The 25,393-nt window shown below is 43.2% G+C and overlaps 1 protein-coding gene across 3 annotated transcripts in view; it reads left to right on the top strand.

Annotated features, from left to right (window-relative positions):
• BIN3 (bridging integrator 3) overlaps window positions 1-20,981 on the top strand; it is a 61,353-nt gene extending 40,372 nt beyond the window's left edge. For all 3 annotated transcript variants that reach the window (XM_073588905.1, XM_073588906.1, XM_073588907.1), the window contains exons 2-9: window positions 2,469-2,514; window positions 8,572-8,612; window positions 8,704-8,765; window positions 8,841-8,977; window positions 11,179-11,219; window positions 12,569-12,710; window positions 14,799-14,933; window positions 16,244-20,981. In XM_073588905.1, the coding sequence (XP_073445006.1) occupies window positions 2,469-2,514; window positions 8,572-8,612; window positions 8,704-8,765; window positions 8,841-8,977; window positions 11,179-11,219; window positions 12,569-12,710; window positions 14,799-14,933; window positions 16,244-16,390 (751 nt within the window). In that variant the 3' untranslated portion in view covers window positions 16,391-20,981. The remainder of the gene's footprint in view (window positions 1-2,468; window positions 2,515-8,571; window positions 8,613-8,703; window positions 8,766-8,840; window positions 8,978-11,178; window positions 11,220-12,568; window positions 12,711-14,798; window positions 14,934-16,243) is intronic.
• Window positions 20,982-25,393: the final 4,412 nt, after the last annotated feature.

Raw genomic sequence — 25,393 nt, forward strand, 5'->3', positions numbered from 1 at the left:
CAACACAGATGTTAACAAAGTACAAAACAATCTTTGGGACCACCAAAGATGATCTTTTAGGAGGACACATGGTCGTCCTTCTGGTAGAGACCATTCTGCATGAGCGAGACCAAACTTTGCATCCATGCTTTAGGCTAGGTTCACATTGTGTTTTAGGCTACTGTGTGATGCTACATCGAGGCTTACGTCTGAAGTTTTGTAAAACAGGATTCGGGTGTTTTTGCAGATGGAGCCATTCACTTTAAAGATGCAGTCGGAGTCGCATTGTTCTCGTTTGGACATAATTTTCGCCAGCATCCACCTATTTGAGCCAGATGCCAAGACGTGGTCGCCTGCCTCAAATAGCTGGATTATGCCGAAAATGATGTCTGACAATCAGTGTCTGCATCGTTAAAGTTTTAGTACAATTGAATTGTGTTTTTACAATTTTTGCCTTTTTTGACAAGGGCTGTTGCTTTCAGGAAAGGGTATGTGAAAGGGTATGTGACATTGGTTGACAGAAGTGGCGCAACATCAGTCACCCAAGAGGTGTCATAAAGGGGTATCTTCTGTCATGGGTCATTGTGATGAATTTGGTAAATTTTCAGACTGCTTAATCTAATTTTACATACAGCTGACAGGGTAACCACATCCTAGTTAGTAAAGGTATTATTTTTTTTTTTTGCGTCATAAGTAAGCAGACGTTACCTTAGAAAAACCCAGCCGGGTTTGTTCCACTGTGCAAGTGCAGACAGGAAAAGAGCAGCTAGGGTTAACGTTGTGTTATCGGTGCGGTGATACTCGCACCCCTCTTCCTCTTTTCTCCACTCTTGCTTTGCTTTTCCATTTTGAGCGTCTTACAACATCGGTGTAATGGAAAAGAAAGTATTGTTAGTTACTAGCGTAGATATTTATAGAGGATTTCTAGGTGAGATGTGTTAATAGAATGTAATCTATTAATAAATGCAGCATCACGACTGGAAATCCCCCTATAAAATAATATAAAAAATACTGAATTCTTGCAACTACCGGCCATGGGGTTGGGGGGGTGAATAATTTGGAGCTTTACCTAATTCAAAGTGTAGGATGTGGAGTGATATTACCTATAAGACATAAAGTGATGGCGCTTTTAGTTTAGACAAACAGATCTCAGCCCAAAAAAAGTGGCAGGGTACGGGGTCCGTGCAGGGTACGGGGGCCGTGCAGGGTACGGGGGCCGTGCAGGGTACGGGGGCCGTGCAGGGTACGGGGGCCGTGCAGGGTACCGGGTGCATTTACCGGTTCCTGGCTCTTGCTACACTCATGTCCTTGACAAAGACCGCTCACGGTTGAAACATTGGACCATATCTGTTTTGTCTCCTTTCTGGATCAGAAAAAAATACTTTCAGCAAGACTTATCCTTTTTATGGTGCTGATCTTCTGATTAGTCGCCTCCCCGTGTCCTCATGCGTGTGTTATACTGCAATGATGACACCACGCCAGACCTACTAATCAAAAGAAGAGGTGGTGATGCCGGCAAATAGGAGGTCACTGGTCAGGCGGCCGTAGACTACCGATGTGGCCGCTGACCCAGGTTTCTGTGAATCTTTTCGATAACCTCTGACAGTCACCTCTTCGTTCCCGACAGCACGCATCGGAGCCCTAATCTTAAAATAAATGTGAATCCTACAGCTGGGGACACGTCAGACATTTCCGGCATATTCTCTGGCTATGCAAGGTTTGCTTCAGGTGCGACAGCCCCTTTTAAATAGGTTCTATTTAGGGAATCTAGTATGATCTGCACCAATCTGAATGTGATTAACTATTTTCTTGTAGATTGTAAGCTCTCACCAGCAGGGTCGTCTTATTTTGCTTTAATTATTGTATTGTTAACGTTGTTACTTATGACTTGTGTTTGGAACTGTTAAACTTTAAAGCGCTGCGGAATATGTTGGCGCTATATAAAGATGATGATGATGATGATGATGATGATGATGATGATGATCAGAAAAGGTCCTCAATATCGTACCCCTTTATTTCTAATATGTGGCTTTGCAATTGCACAGCAGGTCCATAGTCCAGTGGGCAGTCGGGCCATCCTGCCACATCCGACGCTGGCTTACAGTCTTTCCATGTGTGCCCCACAGTACAAGCGTCGGGACCTAATGAAGCTGGGGAGGCTTTGTTTATTTTGTGCCAAAGAGAAAAGGGAATGTCTCTCTTGTGTGCTTGTGTGCCGTTTTTTTTTTTTTTTTTTGCTGTTTGGTCTTCAGCCTGATGCCGGGATAAATGTTTAGGAAAGGGTTGGTAGTGGTGAATCGGTAGTGTCCTCACACTGTAGATCATGGGATAAAATCTTTTTAAAAAAAAAAAAAAGTCCAAAATGCTGTGCAGATTAATAACCTACAGTAAAATAAGATGCTAGCCACCTGCAGCCGCCACTGAGGGGAGCTCACTTTATCAGTATGCTTTCTTTGTTTTCATACTTGTTATCTTTTTTTCTCTTCTAGGAACCCTTTTAAGGTTGGGCCGAAAAGGCAGATTGTTCCTAAAGCAGTAAGTAAACAAGGGATAATAGATCTAATAATACTGCAAAAAAAAAAAAATAATAAAGCATTGTGATTTATAACATCCGTCATCCTACTGAAGTGTTCAGTCTTCTAGTAGCCAAGAGATGCTGAATTTATCTAATGGGCACATGTCTCATGTCAAAGCTTTCCCAGTGTGTACAGAAGGGATTCTGAGTGTACCTTTCAGCTTGTTGCCCGGTACTGTGTAAGGTCCACACATTCTGGTTCTGGGAGTTTTATCATGGTAATGTTTACCAATTGGTAGACTAATCCTTGAATCAGTGTCCCCAGAATCACAACTTATCACCTGACCTCAAGATAGATTAGTGTTTGATTGCTGGAGGGTTCAATCGGTGGGGTCCCCACTTAGCCACAAAACAGAAATGGATTGACCTATTCTTCTGAAAGTCTATGGACCCAACAGAGAGAGCCACCTATGTAGATCATCACTCTTCCTCTGCTCCTTGCCTGACACGACAGTACACATTTGTGCACTCTCCTGAGTTTGCTCTGCAGTGGATTGCAGCCTATATTTGCAGCTTCTTTATGACATGGAGGGAGCTATGACTGTAATAAAGAAGCTGTGAAACTAGCAGGCATAGATCTCAAATGGAGAGGGCAGGAGGATGGCAGGCAGAGCTCGGCCATGCCCCCTGGTCTCGGACTACCTGGAAGGAGGTATCAGAGGGCCATGCCGCTGATCCCAGACTGCATGGATGGAGATGCTATTAGGGAACGTCCTGTCACCAGGGGCATCCCCGATTTGTGATGTTACATTCCTGACTGAGGAGCATATTCTCTGTGATCCTTGCAGTACCTGCAATTCAAAACCACACTATGGATGTTAGCTTTATAGTTTATGAAGGCGTGACCACTAGAATTATTTTTCTATTTTCCTGGAGTATCCCTATTAAGCACCACTCCAGCGTTTTGACTTTTAATTTTTCAGTACTGGAGTGGTGCGCCTAATGTAAAGTCCCTGCCACTGATCTTGTTTTCGTCCTTCAGCACCTTCTCCTTTTTTCGGCGCCACTCTGTTTTCGAGGCTCCATGTGGTGACCACAACTTTTGACTGCCCAGTAGTTACATCACAAGCTCTCAATGCAAGTCTGTGAGAGCCAGAACAATGGTATCATAGACTTGCATTGAAGAGTGACCTCCAGCTCTCCCAACAAACACTGGAGCCATTTGGCAAGTCACAACCTCCCGGAGACCGATGGGCGCAGAGGAAATTGTTGGTGAAGATCGCGGATGGTACGTGTCAGGAACCTTAGATTAGAAGCACTATTCCAGTGGTAAAATGAAAAGCTAAAAACAAAACGCTGGAGTGGTTATCAGTTCTGATAAGCCCCCAGAACCTTTCCATATATTGACAGCGTGACCATTATGCCCATGTTCTGATGGGCGCTTGCCCTTCTACCATGCAGAGTGGGTAGATAATGCCATCTGTATGTTTTGGGATTTCTACTCCCATCTTCCACAAAGCCTCCCTTTGTGTGTAACTGTGTACCTTCTCACCCACATCATCTGCAAACATCCCAACTTTTCTGTCACCGGAGAGTGGGCAGGCGCAGCTCTGACATCATGGACACGGAGATTACCAGGCACTTCCCATTACTGCCTTTCACTACAGAGTTCTGCTTTCCACTACTGTAAACAGGAGGAAGGTCAAAGTCATGGAACATAGATATTTGCTAATCGGTCAGATACGACACAATGGGGATTGTGAAATAATCCCTAATATTGTTCCACTGGCAAATTTCCTAAATATGTCTAAGACCGGATATAGACAATAGAGAATGAAGACCGGTCATAGTAAACAGGAGCTGTCATCTATTTTAGTAAGGAATCGAATTCCCCATTATATAAGCATATCTTTTCTTCATAACTCTGCATTGTTATCCCTCCCAGAAATTTGGGGAATAAATTGACAACTTAATGTTTACTGTTTTTGAGCCAAGCTCTGATACTGTCCAGTCAGTGGTAACCGGCTAGAGGCCAGTCATAACTATATATTTATATCTAAATATATATGTGATATGAACCTCCAAAAATGCTCCAGTATGCTATGTGCTGAGAGGGGTTAATCGGCCATATTAAGGGCTGGGTCTTTATGAACAGCTGAAGAATGGGTGGGAGGCTGTTCACCATATCTCCAACCCAGGTTGTGGTCCAAAAGGTAAAAGTGGAGCCTTTGGATTCATTCAGTGTTCACTGTGTCTGGAGAAGATATCTCCAGAGCTGTGCTTGTATTAAAGAGAACTGATTATTGTCCCCCCCCATTAATCACACAGACCGTACTGTATCTTGTTTTTCTCGTTATTCCAGAAGGGGCTGTGTTTGTTTAGCTAATTTTTCACTGGTTTATGCAGTACGTTTTTGATATACCAGCTGAAAACTTAAATGTAAAGTGTGCCGGTGACTACCTCTTTGAGCAGCTGAGTGAGCCGATCTGCCACACTATAAATATAATATACACATATACAGAGGGCAAAATAAATATATTGAACACGTCACCAATTTTTTAAGTAACTGTATTTCTAAAAGTGCTGTTGTCATGGAATTCTCACCAGATGTTGTTAATAACCCACCCAATCAACACACAGGCAAAGAAATCAAACTATCGATGATCATAAATTAAGGTATGTGTAATAAAGAGAAATGACGCAGGGAAAAAGTATTGAACACCCTTACTGAAATGTATTTAATACTTTGCACAAAATCCTCTGTTGGTAATGAAAGCTACAAGACTCCTCCTACATGGAGGAACTAGTCGCCTACATTGCTCATGTGTGATTTTTGGCTCATTCTTCCACACAAACATTCTTTAAATACTGAAGTTCCCGTGTCATCCTTCAGTGAACTCTCAGCTTTAGTTCCTTCCATAAATATTGTATTGGTTTCAGGTCCGGTTATTGGTTGGGCCATTTTAGCAGCTTAATTTTCTTTTTCTGAAACCAATGTAGAGTTTCCTTGGCTGTGTGTTTGGGATCATTATCTTACTGAAATGTCAACCCTCGTTTCTTCTTCGCAATCCTGGCAGATAGCTGTTTGACAGTATAGCTCTCCACAGGTGGTCCTTGGCTTATTAATATTAATAATAATCTTTATATAGCGCCAACATATTCCGCAGCGCTTTACAGTTTAACAGTTTCAAAACACAAGTCATAAGTAACAACGTTAACAATACAATAATTAAAGCAAAATAAGACGACCCTGCTCGTGAGAGCTTACTATCTACAATGAGGTGGGGGGAGATACAAATTACAGGTGTGTATTTACAATGATGGTCCAGCCATCTTGAGGGAGTGAGGGATGGATGGAGATAGTGAATGGGCTACACACGCACACTTACACATAGAATGACTTTGAATAGTGAACGTGATAGGCCGCTCTGAACAAATGTGTTTTGAGGGAGCACCTGAAACTATGCAAATTGTGGATAGTCCTAATTTCTTGGGGTAGAGCATTCCAGAGGGTTGGCGCAGCGTGGGAGATGTCTTGGAGTCGAGAGTGGGAGGTACGGATTAGTGCAGAGGTTAGTCGAAAGTCGTTTGCAGAGCGCAGCGGTCGGTTAGGCCAATAGACAGAAATGAGGGAGGAGATGTAAGGGGGTGCTGCACTGTGGAGAGCTTTGTGGGTGAGAACAAGTACTTTGAATTGGATCCTATAATGAATGGGCAGCCAATGCAAGGACTGGCGAAGAGCGGACGTGTCCGAGTACCGATTAGCCAGATAGATGACCCTGGCTGCTGCATTAAGTATGGAGTGGAGAGGGGAAAGTCGAGTAATGGGGAGGCCAATTAATAGAGCGTTGCAGTAATCCAGGCGGGAGAGGATCAATGCTACAGTGAGGGTTTTTGTTGTTTCCAAGGTGAGAAAAGGGTGGATTTTAGAGATCATCTTTAGGTGTAAGTGGCAAGAGCAGGCAAGAGATTGTATATGGGATGTGAAGGAGAGATTGGTGTCAAACATAACACTCTTCTGATAATTATTTTCACTCCACTGTCTGGCATCTTGTGGTGAGCAGCTGATCGTGGCGGACTTGATGGTGTAATGATATTTTTTTCCACTTCTGTATTATGGCCCCAACAGTGCTCCAATGGTACCTTCTATAGTTTATAAATTCTTCTGTAACCAATGCCATCAGTATCTTTTGCAACAATAAGGTTGTGAAGGTCTTGAGATAGCTCACTGATTTTACCCATCATGAGATGTTTCTTGTGTGGCACCTTGGTAATGAGACACCTTTTTATCCGTCATCAGGTTAACCAGCTGATATTATTTTAGGATTGCTTTCTAATTACTGATTTCAGCTGGTGTCATGACTTTCCTTGGCTTTTTGCATCTCTCTCCATATGGTCAATACTTTTCCCTGTGTCATTTCTCATTATTACACAAAACTAAATTTAATGACATCTATGGATGATTTCTTTGCTTGTGTGGATGGGATGGGATGTTACCGACATCTGGTGAGATTGTTAATTTCACTATATACTAAAGTATTACAATATATAATGCAAATGATCGCAGGTTGAAGTCTTTGGGACGAATAAAAAATGTGTGAAAATAGTTGAAGGGGGAAAAAAATTAAATCATCCCCTTTTTTTGAAAATAAATGAGAAAAATAAGCATCTTTGGGTTTTGCCACATCAGATTTATCAAACCTATAAAATTATTTTATCCATACTGTAAATGCCATAAAGAAAGAAAAAATCAGAACTGTAGAATTTTTTTTTTTTGGAAATCACCACTTCTCCCACAAAAAAAGCAAATAAAAATTGATGAGATTCGTACTAATAAATGGCATGTCATTTTGCATCCATGGAAAAATAGAGATCTCAGAGAATGGTGTCACAAAACACACTACTATTTAAACCATAAAATGTTACAACACTATAAATATTACCTGGCCCCATGATTACTCATGCCAGTACCAAACGTGTATAGTCCATTGAACGTAGTAAAATAATAATAAATAAAAAAAAAAGATATAAAACAATGGCGGAATTGGCATTTTTTTCACCACTTTGGAATTTTTTTTACCCATTTTTCATTTCATTGTATCATAAAGGGAATGGTGTCATTAAAAATTACTTATAAGCTGCCATCTTCTGCTCTTCCTTGCACCACTTTGTTCCCACGCCAAGTGGCCGCAAACAAAGTTATACACACACAGTAATAATCCTGCACTCATCCAACAGAACATGCCTGGTGTGTGTTCCGCTTGTATAGTTAGTCAGCTTCCCTGATGAAGCTATAAGTGAAACGCACAACAGTTTAAACCACATCAGGTGTATAAAATCTGCCGCCTCTTCCCCGCACCTATGGCAATCTGCAGTGGTGAATCTACCCATTTTATATAACCTGTTAGATGTCAGATAGCATTGATGGACTTTATACATTTGGGTCAGCTTGTTATTAATTGCCGTTGAAACATTGTAGGGAGGTAAAGGCCTCGCTCCAATCCTCGGCTCTTATAGGGAGGGTATTGGTGTCCTCCATATGGCCTCAACCAACAATGGTGATGAGGAGCATCTCCTGCTTAGTAGCTGGGTGTATAAAAAGTAGATATACCCCCTAGCTCTTTAGAATTCAAATCAGAGGGTATGAGGATATGAGAATGTTTCCAATATCTGGGAACTGGGTATTTAATACATGCCTTAGTTACAGGTACCAAAAGAAAGCGTGTCTGGGGACTTCATAGAACTCTTGACATTGATTGAAGGAAACAAGAACACCCTGATAATATACCTATGCCAGTGTCTTGACTCTTGAGTTCGATCAAAACTGATCATCTTGGGAATGTAGCAATTCGGGAAGAGCAGAGTGGTGCTTTACATGGCTATGTGGATGGAAATCTTAGGTAGAGGCGTGCTGCAGACCACCACCACAACATTCACAGAGTATCCAGTTAATATTTTAGACTTAGGAAAGATAAATGCCTGCAAAATACCAGATCACTGCATTTTTAGTTGAATAATTCTATGCATATTTTTATTTTCTTTAAACAAACTTATGAGTCTTCTCCTTTCTCCTTCAGGTAGAGAGGGACTTTGAGCGAGAATGTGGCAAGCTCCAGCAGTGAGTAACATACTCTCCAGCTCATTCACTGCTACACTTTTTGGTCTCGCCCAGTGATTGCATGTCTCCATCTTTTCTCATTTCTCCACAGGTTGGAAGACCAAACCAAAAAGCTCCAAAAAGACATGAAGAAAAGTATAGAGGCAGACCTAGGTAGGTGTACAGTCTTTTCCTTTCCAAGTTAGATTGCTTAGTAATACAAATATGCGTTTCTGCATCTTTCCTTAGCCATGTCGAAGTCTGCTGTCAGGATCACCTCCGACCTTCTTGGCAATCCCCTGTGTGAGCCGGACGAGGATTTCTTGGTAATGGTGACCGCCCTTGACACGGCAATGAAACGTATGGATGCTTTTAACCAAGAAAAGGTAATTCGCTAATCTGTAGGAGCAGCCTTCAAAGTGGATCCGTCACCAGATTTCACAATATAAACTGTATAAATTATTAAACACATCTTAGACTTGATGAGACGGTGGAATTTACTTTGAAAATCCATATCTAAATGGTTGTATAAAATGCTCTTTTATTTTCTTAAGCCTGAACTTTTTTTGCAAAGGATCGTGCATTAATTTCCACTTGGATTTTTCAAAATAAATACACCAGCCTCATAGGTCTCATGATCTGTTGTCTCTTTCTTTTAGTTTAAATTTAACATCTTTTCTATTTTGGGGAAGAATTGGGGCAGTAGGTGAAGTTCGATAATAACAGAATAAGCATTGCTTACCTTTTCATTCAGCGCCAAATGATCCCGGACAGTCTTTTAAGGGTTACCGCAATGACTTCCCGTTAACACATGATTGCTGCAGCCACATACACACACACAAATTTTGGAAGAAAAAGGTGTGTCTTATATGGGGTCGGGGGGCTCATGTATGACAGGATGGTGGATGGGGGCAATGTATACCAGGATGGGGATAGTGGCCATATATAGCAGTATGGAGATGGTGGCCATGTGTGCCAGGATGGAGATGAAGGGGCCATGTATACCAGGATGGGGATGAAGGGGCCATGTATACCAGGATGGGGATGAAGGGGCCATGTGTACCAGGATGGGGATGAAGGGGCCATGTGTACCAGGATGGGGATGAAGGGGCCATGTGTACCAGGATGGGGATGAAGGGGCCATGTGTACCAGGATGGGGATGAAGGGGCCATGTGTACCAGGATGGGGATGAAGGGGCCATGTGTACCAGGATGGGGATGAAGGGGCCATGTGTACCAGGATGGGGATGAAGGGGCCATGTGTACCAGGATGGGGATGAAGGGGCCATGTGTACCAGGATGGGGATGAAGGGGCCATGTGTACCAGGATGGGGATGAAGGGGCCATGTGTACCAGGATGGGGATGAAGGGGCCGTGTGTACCAGGATGGGGATGAAGGGGCCGTGTGTACCAGGATGGGGATGAAGGGGCCGTGTGTACCAGGATGGGGATGAAGGGGCCGTGTGTACCAGGATGGGGATGAAGGGGCCGTGTGTGCCAGGATGGGGATGAAGGGGCCGTGTGTGCCAGGATGGGGATGAAGGGGCCGTGTGTGCCAGGATGGGGATGAAGGGGCCGTGTGTGCCAGGATGGGGATGAAGGGGCCGTGTGTGCCAGGATGGGGATGAAGGGGCCGTGTGTGCCAGGATGGGGATGAAGGGGCCGTGTGTGCCAGGATGGGGGCGCATGTATAGCAGGTGAATGTGGGCAGATATATATACCAGGATGGGGATATTACTCCTCTCGCAGTGTCAGCAGCGCACCCCCCCTCCCCATATAACAGTGCGTCATGATGACATTTTTTGCTTCAATTTGTTTTTTTCTATTTTCATCCTCTAAAACGTAGGTGCGTCTTATGATCCGGTGCATTTTATAGTCCAAAAAATACTGTATATAATGCTCGTTTCATCATTTTAACAGAAGCAGAGATAAAAGAGAGCACAAGACTCCCGAGTAAAAATTATATATAATTTATTCAAATTACATGTAAAATAGACAAAAAATATATATAAAAAAATGGTAATTAATTTAAAGTTGAAACGTGAATAGCACAGGTATGTCACACAAGGTCCACCTTTATTTCAAAGGATGGGAGAGCAAACTATGACTGTAGATTTAGAAGTAGAGAAAGTGCTAGTGCAATAAGTAAATCACAAATCCCATGTGAAGACTGAGTAAGACTGCTTTGAAAAAACGTATTCAATCGTCACCGCTATATAATCATCCCAACAGTGTGATTTCTACCAAGAAAGAGCAATAAAAAGCAGTCAAGCCAGCAAGAGGCAATCAATACATATGAAATAAGGTGTAAAGGTGTATGGTTTTGTATGTGAGCGTTTCCTGTGCTATTGTATCATGGATTAAGAAAATGTATTCTGGTCTGAAGTTTGTTTGTCTCGTTTCATCATTTTACAGCATCTGTATCCAAAAACCATAAAAAAAAGAAAAAAAACACCTTCAGGTGGTCTTTCAACTTTAAGTGATTAGATGTTTCCCCGTGTAGGTACTAGATTTAGGGTGCTGAATTCATTTCTTGAGATCTCCTAACAGCTAGGGGTTTCACTTGTGCTCTTTTCTTGTTTTTCAGGTAAACCAAATTCAGAAAACTGTGATGGATCCATTGAAGAGGTAAACGAATAGTCTGCTTCATGTTGTACGTGTTCGTTTGGTTGTAAGGGGTGAACATGCCCTTTAAGCAATGTCACAAATATAAAGCCATTTTGCTTGTAAGAAAGTCTTCCTTGTCTGCAGGTCAAATGCAAAGTTATGTGCCTCCATAGTTACAAACTGCAAATTAACACTATGTAGTCTGACCTTGTAGTCCTACCCCATTTTATATCTCACCTTCTCGTATACATGTATTCAGGTGGATAGCAAGAAGTAGTAAACAGGGGGTCTAAAGAGACAGTTTGTTTGTAGTTTGTTACCTTGGAGCACAAAGGAGACCTGAAAGCTGTGGATACAAAATGGTCAGAGATTTTTAAAGGGAATATGGCAGCAGTTTTTTGCTATCTATTCTGAGAGCTGCATTAGGTAGAGACAGAGACCCTGATTCCAAGAATGTATCACTTAATTTACTGGCTGCAGCAGTTGTGATAGAATCAGTTTTCTCTGTATAACCCCGCCCACACCATTGATTGGCTGCTTTCTGTTAATGTAAACAAAGAGCACCCAATCAGTGGTGGGGGGGGTTGGACCAGGAGACATGACACCTAGTCCTGTAGTGCTAATTTCGTGCTGTGTAACCCTTCCCGACATGCGCCGTATACAGTATATACAGCGCTGCATTGCGTTGTGACCAAGTTAAGGTGTCTGCTGTCTGACAGCAGGCCATCGATGCACATTGCCCTGGGGCTGTACTGCATCCCTCCCCGCCTTGCGCCCAAACAGTAGTTTTCCACCACATATGGGGTATCTGCGTACTCAGGAAATTGCACAAAAGTTTTTGTAGTCCAATTGTCTCCTGTTACCTTTGTGAAAGTAAAAAAATTTAGGTCTAAAAGATAATTTTTGTGAATTTTTTAGTGCCATTTCTTAGCGATGTGCATACATCAACACCACAGCAGCAGTATCCTCCCTTTCACCGATGGTAATCAGTTCTGATGAAGGTCCAAGTATAGGACTGAAACGTTAATTATAAAGATTACCGAATAAACATACCTTTTTGTTCACTTCTGAAGTAATTTTCTACATTATTTACGGGTTGGATCCCACTACACAGAATAGGAGTGCCATATATTTACTGATTTTATTGGGATGGCTAAAACTTGGCTCAGTAAGTGACGCATCACTTGAATCAGGGTCTCTTCTCCTACATCATGCTTCTCTCAGATTACATAGCAAAAACCTGCTGACAGATTCCCTTTAAGCCAGGGGTCTTTTTCACATTTTTCAGAATTACAATGTACAGGGGCAGTCTGTGTGATAACCTCCATGTATTGGTATAGTATAGAATTTTTTGGATCCGTTCCATGCAGGTACAGCAGCGTGTTCCCCTCTCTGAACATGGCAGTGAAGCGCAGGGAGCAGGCACTGCAGGAATACAAGAGACTTCAGTTAAAAGTTGAGAAACATGAAGAAAAGGAAAGGACGGGGCAAGTGATTGCCAAATTACACCAGGTGAGGGGTTTGATGGTGGCGTCATGCCTGCTGTGTATCGCCCAGTCTCACTGTAGTAATGGGTGACGTAGCGGCACTAGACAGAATTGTCATCTCTAACATGTAGTTACGGTTTCTCTTTCTGCCACTTCCTTTTCGAGTCTATTTCAGGCAGCCATTCCCCTCAGTCACTCTCTAGGGAATATTTATAGTCAGTATCGGCAGCATGTGACAGGTACTGATCGTGGGCTTAGTGTCTGCCGCCGGTCACGGAGGGGGGTTCATTCTATGGCCTCTTTCTTCCTGTTTCAGCGCTGGCCTTTGGCACAAAATGCTTTCTCCTTTCTCTCATTTCTTTACATTCTGGAACAGATATCACCCCGACCGTTCACCGTATGCTGAATATCTGTTTAATCGCTGTTTGCTAGATAGTAAAGGGATTTTCCCCCATAAAGAAAAGGTAAATGTAATAAGAACTCAAGTCGGATTCTTAAAGGGGTGGTCCACTACTAGGTCAACCCCTTCTTGAACTAAATGTTCGGCCCTGATAAAATAATAAAGCTTATACTCTCTTCCCGTGCTGGCGCCATTCCAGCGGTGTCGGCACTCACGGTCCCGGGGCTGTGATGCAGTGGAATGATACGTGATGCCCAGCACTCAATCAGCGCTGGCGTCTCGGTCCCCGCCTTCGTACAAAGTGAACATGAAGCGGAAGTTCGGCGGCCGCTGATCTCTGGCTTCCTCTTGATGTTCATTTCAACAGTAGGTCGGGGAACGTGGCGATGACAGGAGGCAGGACCGTGAGTGCTGACATCGCTGGAACGGCGCCGACACGGGAGGCGAGGATAGGCTTTATTATTTTATTGGGGCCGAATGTTTTGGTCAAGAAGGGGGTTGTCCTAGTAGTGGAAATCCCTTTAAAAAAAAAAAGACCAACAACCTATGGCTTTCATGGCTGCTAATTCTGAATACACTTATATCCCCAGCTATAAGAGGGTGTTCACACTTGACAACCGCATTATTTTAGTTTGGTTATTTATGTTCCCTCTCAAAATGGATTTGTACATATACATGGTGGAAAAAGTTCTGCAATGATTCTTTATATGTTTTTGTTTTCACTACAAAAACTTGGCAATTTATCCCGGGGTGTGTAGACTTTTTTTTGCATATAGTATATACTGATTTTGAATGGGCTGATAGAAACAGCTATGGATGATGAGGTGTATAGGGTAATGGTGGTCATTTAGACAGATATCCAAGAAATATCATTTCTCCTTGCGGAGAATGACATGCTAAGCATGTCGAGGTGAGGAGACTTAAAGCCGCAATGCTCCTCTGGGAAATATGCTAATTATGCAAATTGTCTCTTCAGAGAGGAAGAGGACTAGAACTCTAGTGCCACCTATTGTAGGTAGCAATCCTAAAAGTCAATGTTGACCCTTTAACGAGCCTAGTTACATGACTTAGGATAAAAGCCAAACCAGAATCTCCATTTGCAGACACTGTGTTTCGGGGTACTGCCCCTCATCAGTGCAAAGTGGGAGATCTGGTTTGACTTTTAGGATTGCTACCTCCAATAGGTGGCACTAGAGTTCTAGTCCTCTTCCTCTCTGAAGAGACAATTTGCATAATTAGCATATTTCCCAGAGAAGCATTGCGGCTTTAAGTCTCCTCACCTCGACATGCTTAGCATGTCATTCTCCGCAAGGAGAAATTATATTTCTTGGATATCGGTCAGACGCCTCTCTCACAGCCAAACCATATCTCCCACTTTGCACTGATGAGGGGCAGTACCCCGAAACAGTGTCTGCAAATGGAGATTCTGGTTTGGCTTTTATCCTAAGTCATGTAACTAGGCTCGTTAAAGGGTCAACATTGACTTTTAGGATTGCTACCTCCAATAGGTGGCACTAGAGTTCTAGTCCTCTTCCTCTCTGAAGAGACAATTTGCATCATTTAGACAGGAAACACTAAAGTCTATGCCATTACTGTGTGACTTTGACACCTCGCCATCTGAAAGTTTAGTTTTGTAGGATGCCAAACACTGCCATCTAGTGTTATGCCGCTGAAGTCACAAGATTCCCATGGTGTTGTGTTTGTAACCCACAGGCGCGGGAAGAGCTGCGCCCTATCCGGGAGGATTTTGAGGTGAAGAACCGCCAGTTGTTGGATGAGATGCCGAAGTTTTATAACAGTCGTATCGATTTCTTCAAGCCCAGCTTCCAGTCATTGATCAGAGCACAAGTATGAATGAAATCTGTTCTTCTTTATAATTTCTACATTTTTGTCTTTTTTAATACATTTTTTGTAATCATTTTTGTAACATGTGCACACTTTTAAGTATTGCTACTAAAGGTGGCCACACGCATTAGATAACGGTCACCCCAACCTGTCGAGTTTTGGCCGACCCTGTCGATTTTGGTTGTCCATCGATTGTTTAGAAGGTTGTAACAACTCTTGACTGAAAGTCGGGGGCGGGTGGGGAAGGTAAAGAGTGATCAAGCATCCTCAATGACAAGTTAGCACAGTAGATAGGGGAGAGAAACACATATGAGTGATCACCTAATCTAGGTAACCATATTTACAACTAAAGGGGAACCTCAGCAGAAGACTATGCTCTTACTGAAAAAGAGCAACGCTACAAAGACCATGACCGATATTACCACTATTACAGTGCCCATATAGTGGTAGCTACCAGTCCTGAAGAACATATAAGAGATCAGTACAGTTTTAGATGGTGACTTACTGCTGATGTTCTTTCTGGTGGAGTCGTTCACTTTTCCCGTTTTTCCATCTGGCCCAGACCGACATGACAGCTTCTCGAGCCAGGACTCTGCTGCAGAGAATACAAGAAGGACACATCTGACTTCTCATTTCCAGCACCGTCCCCATCTATCCCCAACCTGCACAAACCTCTCATCCTGCTGATACCCCAATGTTGAGCCGCTGCTGCTGTATGTGTCCCTATTACTGCACCTGCTGTGTGGTACAATAGCAGCGTTCCTCTTACTGCCCCACATAATAATGCCACAACTGTGCCCCTTACATGTTGGAACTCCCTTTTGGGCCTTCCAAGATGGTAAAATTGCTCCTTAGAAAATATAATTCTGTGTAGTTAATTCTGTGTGAGTGCCCTGAAAAGTAATAATGCCACATTATGCCCCCCAGAAAGTAATAATGCTTACTTTAATAGTCACATTATAGGGGTACAAAGGGTACTTTATCTTAAGTGCCCACTTTACATTTAATGTTGCCCTCTGATTGCCCCTAAAACTAATATCCTTGGTGCTCCCTTAGCGATTAACAATGGTTTGAGTGCTTCAGCAAAAGTAATAATGGCCCCTCAGTCCCCCTTATACAGTGTGGGCGTGTTGGTTCCTCTTTTATTTTGCGGAGGAGCTTGATGGCTGTCGCTTATTTCCCGCTCCCTTTGGAGCAAACGTGGATGTGCAGATTGTGTATTCGAAGGTCTGGAGGAATCCATTCAGCCGGCCGCCATGGATAGGTGTATGGCCAGCTTTCTTCTAATCCAGCTCATGTCATCTCTCCCCCAGGTGGTGTACTACACAGAGATGTCTCGGGTGTTTGGAGAGCTGGCTCTGCAAGTGGATGAAGTGCCGCTGTCAGACGCTGAGCGAGAGAAGGAAAATGAGGCAAAGCTAGCCGAGCTGCGCGCCTTATCCATCGTGGCCGATGACTGATGGCAAATGACACCGAAGGGCCGGGGCTAGGGTTATACAGAACATCAGGTGATGTCTACACCGCTGCGTCCAGAATATACCTATGTCTGTGATAGGACACACTGGAGACGCACTACCGATACTGGAAAGTAATATCCTGTCCTCAAGTTCCCCCAGTGGCTTCCCGCATGGACCCTCTAGTGGCTTGATAAAAGCTAGCGGGGCATCCAGGACAGAATGGTCTATATGGTGCCTTTGTAAAAAATAATCTTCAGACATTCTCACATTTTAGCCTTCTGTCGGCCGAGTTCTTTTCTTTTTTTTTTTTTTTTTTCTCCCGGCTGCACATAATATGGTCCGTTCTTCCTGCCGTAAAACTAGTCGCTCCCAGAAAGTTATAACTGGTGCGCTAACGTCACGTGTGCGTCATCCATTACTGTCTGCTGCTCACACTTGCATGGATGAACGGAAGCATCACGTTATTTCTCAGACGCCACTTTGGTTGCTTCATTACATCAGGACTCGGCAGGAAATATTTATCAGTCCGTATCTTTCCTGGATGACTAGGAGGCAGGCATTTTAGATAAGGGGCCTTGAGAGATGGTAAACTCACCTCTACTACACATTTTGTCATGTTCTATCTATTCTTTATAGCATCTTATTATAGGGGCATATATACCGTAACTACCTGCAGGGAAGAAAAAAATGCATGTACAAGTGGCATGTAAAAGTTTGGACACCCCTGGTCAAAATTACTCTCTTTGTGAACAGTTAAGCAAGTTGAAGATGAATTGATCTCTAGAAGTCCTAAAGTTATAAATTAAACATTTTCTTCGTATTTTAGGCAAAAAAAAAAAAAAAATCTATATTTTCATCTTTTATATTTTAAAGATTACAAAATGTAAAATAAACAGATGCAAAACTTTAGGCACTCTGCATGGCTAGGCTACTTTCACATTAGCGTTTTTTAGCGCTGTGCTTCGTGTACAGTAGAAACGCATGCAAAAAACGCATCATGAGTTTTGCATGTGTTTGCTTTTTTTTTTTTTGCGCATGCGTTTTACCCAGTTTGTAGCCTTGTTAACTCTTGAAACGCATGCAATTTTAAACGCAGACGTGCGCTCGTCCATGCGCACACCTACGTTCCCATAGACTGTAATGTGATTTTTTTTTTTTTTTGCGCATTTGTGCGCATGCGTTATTTTGACACAGGTTGGAGGCACAAAAAATGCAACAGGGTGCATCCGGCGCGCCTAGGCGCACACTACAAAAAACCGCATGCGCAACAAACGCGTGCAAACGCTAGACCATGCGCCCCCATGTTAAACATAGGGGCACAGGACGCATGCGCATGGTGCGCACGATGCGCTGCGCTAAAAAACGCTAGTGGGAAACCAGCCTTAGTACCTGGTAGCCCCCACTTTTGAAAGTATCACAGCTTGTAAATACTTTATGTAGCCAGACAAGAATATTGCTATGCTTATTTGAGGTATTTTCATTCATTCTTCCTTGGAACATTCTTCCAGTTCTGTAAGATTCCTGGGTCGTGTTGCATCCTCTGCTATTTTGAGGTCTAACTGCAGATTTTCAATGATGGTAAGATCAGGGAAACTTGAGGGCCACTGTAACCCTTCAGCTTGCGCCTTTTGAGGTTGTCTATTGTGGATTTTGATGTGTGTTTAGGATCACTATCCATTTGTAGAATCCATCCTCTTTTCATCTTCAGCTTTTTTACAGATGTTGTTATGTTTGCATCAATAATTTGTTAAAATTTCATTGAGACCATTTCTTCCCTCTACCCATGAAATGTTCCTCGTGCCATTAGCTGTGCCACATCCCTAAAGCATGATTGTTCCAGCATCATGCTTAATGGTTGGCGAGACGTTCTTTTTCTGAAATTCTTTACTTTTTTTTTTTTTTTCTCCCCATATATCTTTGATCATTGTGGCCAAAGAGTTCTATTTTAACCTCATCGGTCCACAGGACTTGTTTACAAAATGCATCAGGCTTGCTTAGATGTTCCTTTGCATACTTCTGAAGTTTATGGTGAGAACGCAGGAGAGGTTTTCTTCTAATGACTCTTCCATGAAGGCCATATTTGTTTGTGCAGGTGTCTCTGAACAGTAGAACAATGTACCACAACTCCAGAGTCTGCTAAATCTTTCTGAAGGTCTTTTGCAGTCAAAAGGGGATTCTGATTTGCCTCTCTAGCACTCCTACGAGCAGCTCTCACTGAAACTTTACTTCGTCTTCCAGATGTTATGTTGACCTCCGCTGTTCCTGTAAACTGCCATTTCTTAATTACATTCCGAATTGAGGAAAGGGCAACTTGAAACCGCTTTGCCATCTTCTTATAGCTTTCTCCTGCTTTGTGGGCCTCTACCACTTTCATTTTCATAGAGCTAGGCAGCTGCTTAGAAGAACCCATGGCGGCCGTTTTTTTGGCATGAGGTTAGAGGAAGCTGAGTTTTATAAAGCTGGCCTTTCCTAGTGATGAAAGTGAACAAGCCATAACCCTAACAGGCTAATTAAGGTCTGAAACTTTGGTCAAAGTTATCTGAGCACACAAATCTCCAAGGGTGCCCAATCTTTTGCATCGGCCCATTTTCCTTTTTGTAATTCTAAAAATGACAAAAATGTCAATATATATATTTATATATGCCGTATATTTTTTTTGCCTAAAATACAAAGGAAATGTGTCATCTAACTTCATGCCTTTTAGAGATCATTTAATCTTCAACTGGCTTAACTATTCACCACAACAGTAATTGTGACTAGGGGTGTCCAAACTTTTACATGCTACTGTACGTAGTCACTCCAACCAGCATGATAGGTGGTCACTGTACTATCTTTTTCTTAGGGTGATGACATGTGTCCGCTGCAGACAATCACCTGCTTTAGCGGTGATACTTGTATGTGTGAGTTGAGGTCACTGATTGGCTGCAGTGGTCACATTTCTTTAGATGTGGGAATATGCCAACCTGTTACATTGCAAACCCCAACATGACAGCAGAGAAGTGCTGGAAAGATGCATCCATTTATCCACCAGATAGTTGTAGATTCTGTCTCATCTTGTTAAATGGGTAAAATTGCAAAATCGAGTGACTGCAGCTTGCCCTCTTAGTAGAAGTCCTCTCTGTTCTCAAGATCCGAGAGGTTTTTATTTCTAGTTCCCTGCTCTTTGCCGACGACCCTGCAGTCTAGAAGCAGACGCCTGTCTCCTAGGCAAAGAGCGCATCTCTTTAAAAGCTGTTTTCTGTAAGTGGAGCTGGCCAGATCGCTGGATCCGTCCAGCCTCGGTGTCTCTGATCCTGCAGAATTAGAGAGCGCACAGTTTGGAGCAGTGGCCGCTGGTCTGAGCTGTCAATCTTCAGGAGCACGCCGCTAGCAGGACAGTAGGGGAGCAGTGCGCTCCTGAAGAAGGAAAGGTGAGAAAATCAATTTTTTAAGTGGACGACCAAGCAGAAGTTCACACAGACAAGAGGAAATTAAAAAGTTGAAGCTTCTAGTTCAGATGTTTCATGTTCCAGATCATTGGGTTTGTAAGATTCCGCTATTCTCTGTGAGTGTACCGTGTAACCCATATACTCGTATATGCTACCTCGCCTTCTGGTATATGTATACAGTCATTCATCACTCTCCTCCGTCCATTATCACCACCCAGTATCTATGCTAACACTGCACTGGGTTATTTTCCTCTGTCGCCCTCCTGTGGACATTGCAGAAACTTTTCATAAATACGATAGTTTTAACTTTTTGAGATAAGAAGGAAAAAAGTCCAACTACAATAATAAAGCACACACATAGCAGAGCTCGTAATTTTATACAGCTGATCATCCGCAGGTACAGCTATTTATTTATCGCGGTGCACCACTTGCCAGCTCTGCTACATCGGCACAGTCATCCTGTCATGTGAAAAATTCCGTGTTACCGGAAACTAGGAACAAAATCTGGTTCCTCCAAAATGCTCCATTAAAGGGGTTTTTTGAGATTAGTAAAAAGGGTCTTCAGAACAGCGCCACCTCTGTTCATGGGCTGTGGCTGGTATTACATTGGAGTCCCATGCAACTGAATGTGATAAAACTTCAATATGAGACACAGCCCGTGGACAAGGATGGTGCTTTTTTTGGGGGTGGGGGGGATGAGCCTTTTTAATTTTCTCAAATGACCCCTTCTATGTTGAAAGCGGCCCTGTGCACAGCTATTATGTTGGTCAGTCGTTATAAAGGGGACAGAGCTCAGACGCTGCTGACAGGCTGGGTCTTCTGGTGCACACACTTCTTGGTTACACTATAAGGGAACATTACTGATTACGCCCTGAGCGGTCTGTATTATGGACTGGGCTCAGAACTCATGATATGTGCCACATAGACTGTTACTCTGCTCCATCACATACAAGTCTGCAGGAGGCTGACACCAGAGATCGTAGCAGAAGCTGATTGTGTGGAGTGGGCGATCCTTGTGATTCGGGCCTCAGGGCTTATTCTCCACTAATGCATGTATAGTTATTTTATTCTATGTCTTAATCAGTATACTGAAAGACTGTCTTTTAATATTGTGCGCCTGAGCGTTATAAGTCTCTATTTTAATAAAAATACTAAAATATGTTTTACTTTTGACTCTTTATGACCCAAGTTCTGTATCAGGGAATCTGCCACCAGGTTTTTGCTAAGTTATCTGACAGCATCACGATGTAGGGGTAGAGACCCTGATGCCAGCGATGTATCACGTACTGGGATTCTTGCTACAGTTTGTGATTATAATCCCTGCTTTCTCGGGGTTACACAGGGCAGGAGGAAGACTTCCTGGCACGAGACACCCAGTCCTGCAGTGATAATCTCCTGCTGATAAAACACTGATTTTTATTGAAACTGCAACATGTAGCCCAGTAAGTGGCACATCCCTGGAATCAGGGCCTCCTCCTCTACATCATGCTGCTTTTCAGATTACATAGCAAAAACCTACTTACTGATTTCCCCTTTAAGACATTTGGTTGCCAACATTGGTCTTGGCCATGGAAATGGGGATCGCTGAATACCCTGCATATCCAAGTTGAGGGCTTACTGGGGTTGCAGTGGGCTCCGTCTTGACAAAACTGGTCATCTAAAGATTAGCAAATGCTGTCTGAGAAGTCTTCTTGTCAGATGAAAGAATCGGGATATGATGTCAGTTCTTTTGTTTGTGGAAGGTCCACATTCAGTATTTGTAGAGAAAAAATACTTCCCCCCCTTATGTATATTCCTTTATAAGACCTATAGAAAACCCAAAAGAAATCATTCCGAAAAAAACACCAAACACTGTGTACCAAGCTTACTTCATCTTTTATATAAAACCATCAGGACTAATGCAACACACACACTCGCGCTGCGCCAGTCTTAATAGAGTCCAAGTTGCTTTCATGAAAAATGTACTTCATTTGGTTTCTACAGCCTCTATGTATCACAGTACATTGCTGGCTAGAGAATACATTACCAGTGAATTTTAGTCCAACCAAAACTCCAGGTGATGATTTCATAAAATAAATAGGATCTTTATTCTATATACATTACATTAAAAACATGCACTAAGATAGACAAAAAACTGCAGAGAGCGGTCTTGGGCAACGCGTTTCTGACCCTTATGGTCCTTACTCATAGTCCATGTTTTAGAGAAGGGAACAGATATACACACACCTCTTGGAAGGGCAAGATCTTACCCTCCTAGGGGTGTGTTCATTTTGTAAAACGTAGGCTATGAGTAAGGACCATAATGGTCTGAAACGCGTCAGCCCAATGTGGTTGTTTCCAGCCTTTTGTTTATTTTTGCACGTTCTTAATGTATTTTGATTAAAACCCCCATTTATTTTATGGCATTGTGGTTGGTCTTATAAGTGGATGCAAGAGAGTAGAAGCCGCGCACGATCTGGGTGAGCTGTGGTCTCAACAACTTTGTCCCTGACTAGTTTGGAGATCTCCTTGGTCTTCATGGTGTTTGGTTAGTGGAGCCTCTTGCTTAATGGTGCTACATCTTTTGTGACATAAAGAAAACCTTTCACACTTTTTAATAATTCCTGCTCCTTGTCCCTGAGACATGGCCTCATCATCCTTATAAGTAAAAATAGTCTTGTTAGTCAACTAGGTTTGGTCCTCAAGAGAAGAGTTGAAGACCATAAGGACTAGCTTTTACATATAAGATGTGGGCGACCATATCTCAAGACTGGCGAGGCGCGGAACAGTGACATTTACCCCAGGTACAATAATTACATATTTATGGCAAGTGACAGATCCTCTTTAAAGAAAGCCCATTGTAATAGTGACACTGTAATGCTTTGCTTCTCCTGTGGGGGGTGCTACAATGTAAAGGATTGATCCTGTAGCGCAGAACACTCTTTAGAGTTGGTTTATATGCATTAACTGGTCCAACTAATTAGATGTCCATATACTTTGTTCATTTACCCACCACTTTACATACTAGTATTATTACATCTGACAACTACACACAACTAGTGCAATAAAGCAGTGGCATTGTACAGGCGGGACCTTTTGCACAATAGATAGCACCCTGTGTATATTTGACATTCTTAACGATCCTTTAGTAGATATTTCTGATGGACAGGGCTACAATGGCCTCATCTGGGACGGTTCTATACAAAGGTTAGCCCTGGGCCGCACACTTACATATCATCATATACTGTGCTCACATTCGCTATACAAAGACCACTGTACAAGACCCAGATTATACTACCAGACCATGACTATTCTACTATTAAAGGGACTGTGTCATCAGTCATCAAAAAAGGAGGCCTCTTCGAATGTCTCTTTGGTTTCTTTTTTCTGGAGGAAAGCCTAGAGTCTCAGGCGATTGCCAGAGTGAATCCTAAAGATTAAGTGGTACATGACGGTTGTCTCACCTGAGGATCCTGCTGGAAATCTGGCACCAAGTGCGAGGTGGCTCTGAGCCACGCCTGGATAGTTGCCTGGAGAAAAAGGGATGGACACATCGGATACTCCATTCCTGGCTGCCTCTTACTGGAACCACAAGACTAGATGTTGCATTTGGAGATGTAAGCACATAATGCGCAGGGTCATGTGATGACCTTTGGTCGGAGACGCATTTGTTCTTCGGTTGTCCGAAATTTTTTGGCAAACCGACCTCAGCACTTTAGCGATAGTGGACCTTCCACACTGAAGAGTGACCCTACGAAAAAGACCATCCCTGCTCCCGGGATGGTAGTTTCTATTTCCTAAGGAGAGGTAAGATATATGTTTTCTCATGAAATGTAAATAGTGTTTTCTTTTCTGTGAAGAATGTGTCCTTGAAGATCTAAACTAGAGATGGGCGAACCCAAACCCTAAAGTTCACCTGGTTTCTGTCGCTTTCATTGAGATAATAATCCAGAATAACATCCCTCAGAAACCCTTCAAATATTTTACCAACAATAGAGGTTATACTTACTGGCCTATAATTTCCAGGTTCACTTTTAGAGCCCTTTTTGAAGATTATTACCACATTTGCTATTCGCCAGTCCTGTGGAACAGACCCCGTCGCTATAGAGTGCCTAAATACACTGCTCAAAAAAATAAAGGGAACACTAAAATACCACATCCTAGATATCTCTGAATGAAATATTCCAGTTGCAAATTTGTATTCATTGCATAGTGGAATGTGTTCAGAACAATAAAACATACAGTAACTATCAATATAAATGAAAATTAATATCCCATGGAGGTCTAGATTTGGAATGATACTCAAAATCAAAGTGGAAAATCAAATTATAGGCTGATCCAACTTCAGTGGAAATGCCTCATGACAAGGAAAAGATGCTCAGTATTGTGTGGCCTCCACGTGCCTGTATGACCTCCCTACATCGCCTGGGCATGCTCCTGATGAGGCGGCGGATGGTCTCCTGAGGGATCTCCCAGACCTGGACTAAAGCATCCGCCAACTCCTGGACAGTCTGTGGGCGCAACGTGACGGTGGATGTAGCGAGACATGATGTCCCAGATGTGCTCAATCGGATTCAGGTCTGGGGAACGGGCGAGCCAGTCCATAGCTTCAATGCCTTCATCTTGCAGGAACTGCTGACACACTCCAGCCACATGAGGTCTGGCATTGTCCTGCCTTAGGAGGAACCCAGAGTCAACCGCACCAGCATATGGTCTCGAGGGGTCTGAGGATCTCATCTCGGTACCTAATGGCAGTCAGGCTACCTCTGGCGAGCACATGGAGGGCTGTGCGGCCCTCCAAAGAAATGCCACCCCACACCATTACTGACCCACTGCCAAGCCGATCATGCTGAAGGATGTTGCAGGCAGCAGATCGCTCTCCACGGCATCTACAGACTCTGTCACGTCTGTCATATGTGCTCAGTGTGAATCTGCTTTCATCTGTAAAGAGCACAGGGCGCCAGTAGCGAATTTGACAATTCTGGTGTTTTGTGGCAAATGCCATGTGTCATGCAGTGTTGGGCTGTGAGCACAACCCCCATCTGTGGACGTCGGGCACTCAGACCATCCTCATGGAGTCGGTTTCTAACCATTTGTGCAGACACATGCACATTTGGCCTGCTGTAGGTCATTTTACAGGGCTCTGGCAGTGTTCCTCCATGCACAAAGGCGGAGGTAGCGGTCCTGCTGCTGGGTTGTTGCCCTCCTATGGCCCCATCCACGTCTCCTGGTGTACTGGCCTGTCTCCTGGTAGCGCCTCTAGCCGCTACGCTGACAGACACAGCAAACCTTGCCACAGCTCGCATTGATGTGCCATCCTGGATGAGCTGCACTACCTGAGCCACTTGTGTGGGTTGTAGAGTCCGTCTCATGCTACCACGAGTGTGAAAGCACAACCAACATTCTAAAGAGACCAAAACATCAGCCAGAAAGCATTGGTACTGAGATGTGGTCTGTGGTCCCCACCTGCAGAACCACTCCTTTATTGAGGGGGATCTTCATAATTGCCAATAATTTCCATCTGTTGTCTATTCCATTTGCACAACAGCATGTGACATTGATTGTCAATCAGTGTTGCTTCCTAAGTGGACAGTTTGAT

Source organism: Dendrobates tinctorius, unplaced genomic scaffold (assembly GCF_039654945.1).
Source record: "Dendrobates tinctorius isolate UK_male_01 unplaced genomic scaffold, ASM3965494v1 ptg000104l, whole genome shotgun sequence".
NCBI classification, from domain to species: domain Eukaryota; kingdom Metazoa; phylum Chordata; class Amphibia; order Anura; family Dendrobatidae; genus Dendrobates; species Dendrobates tinctorius.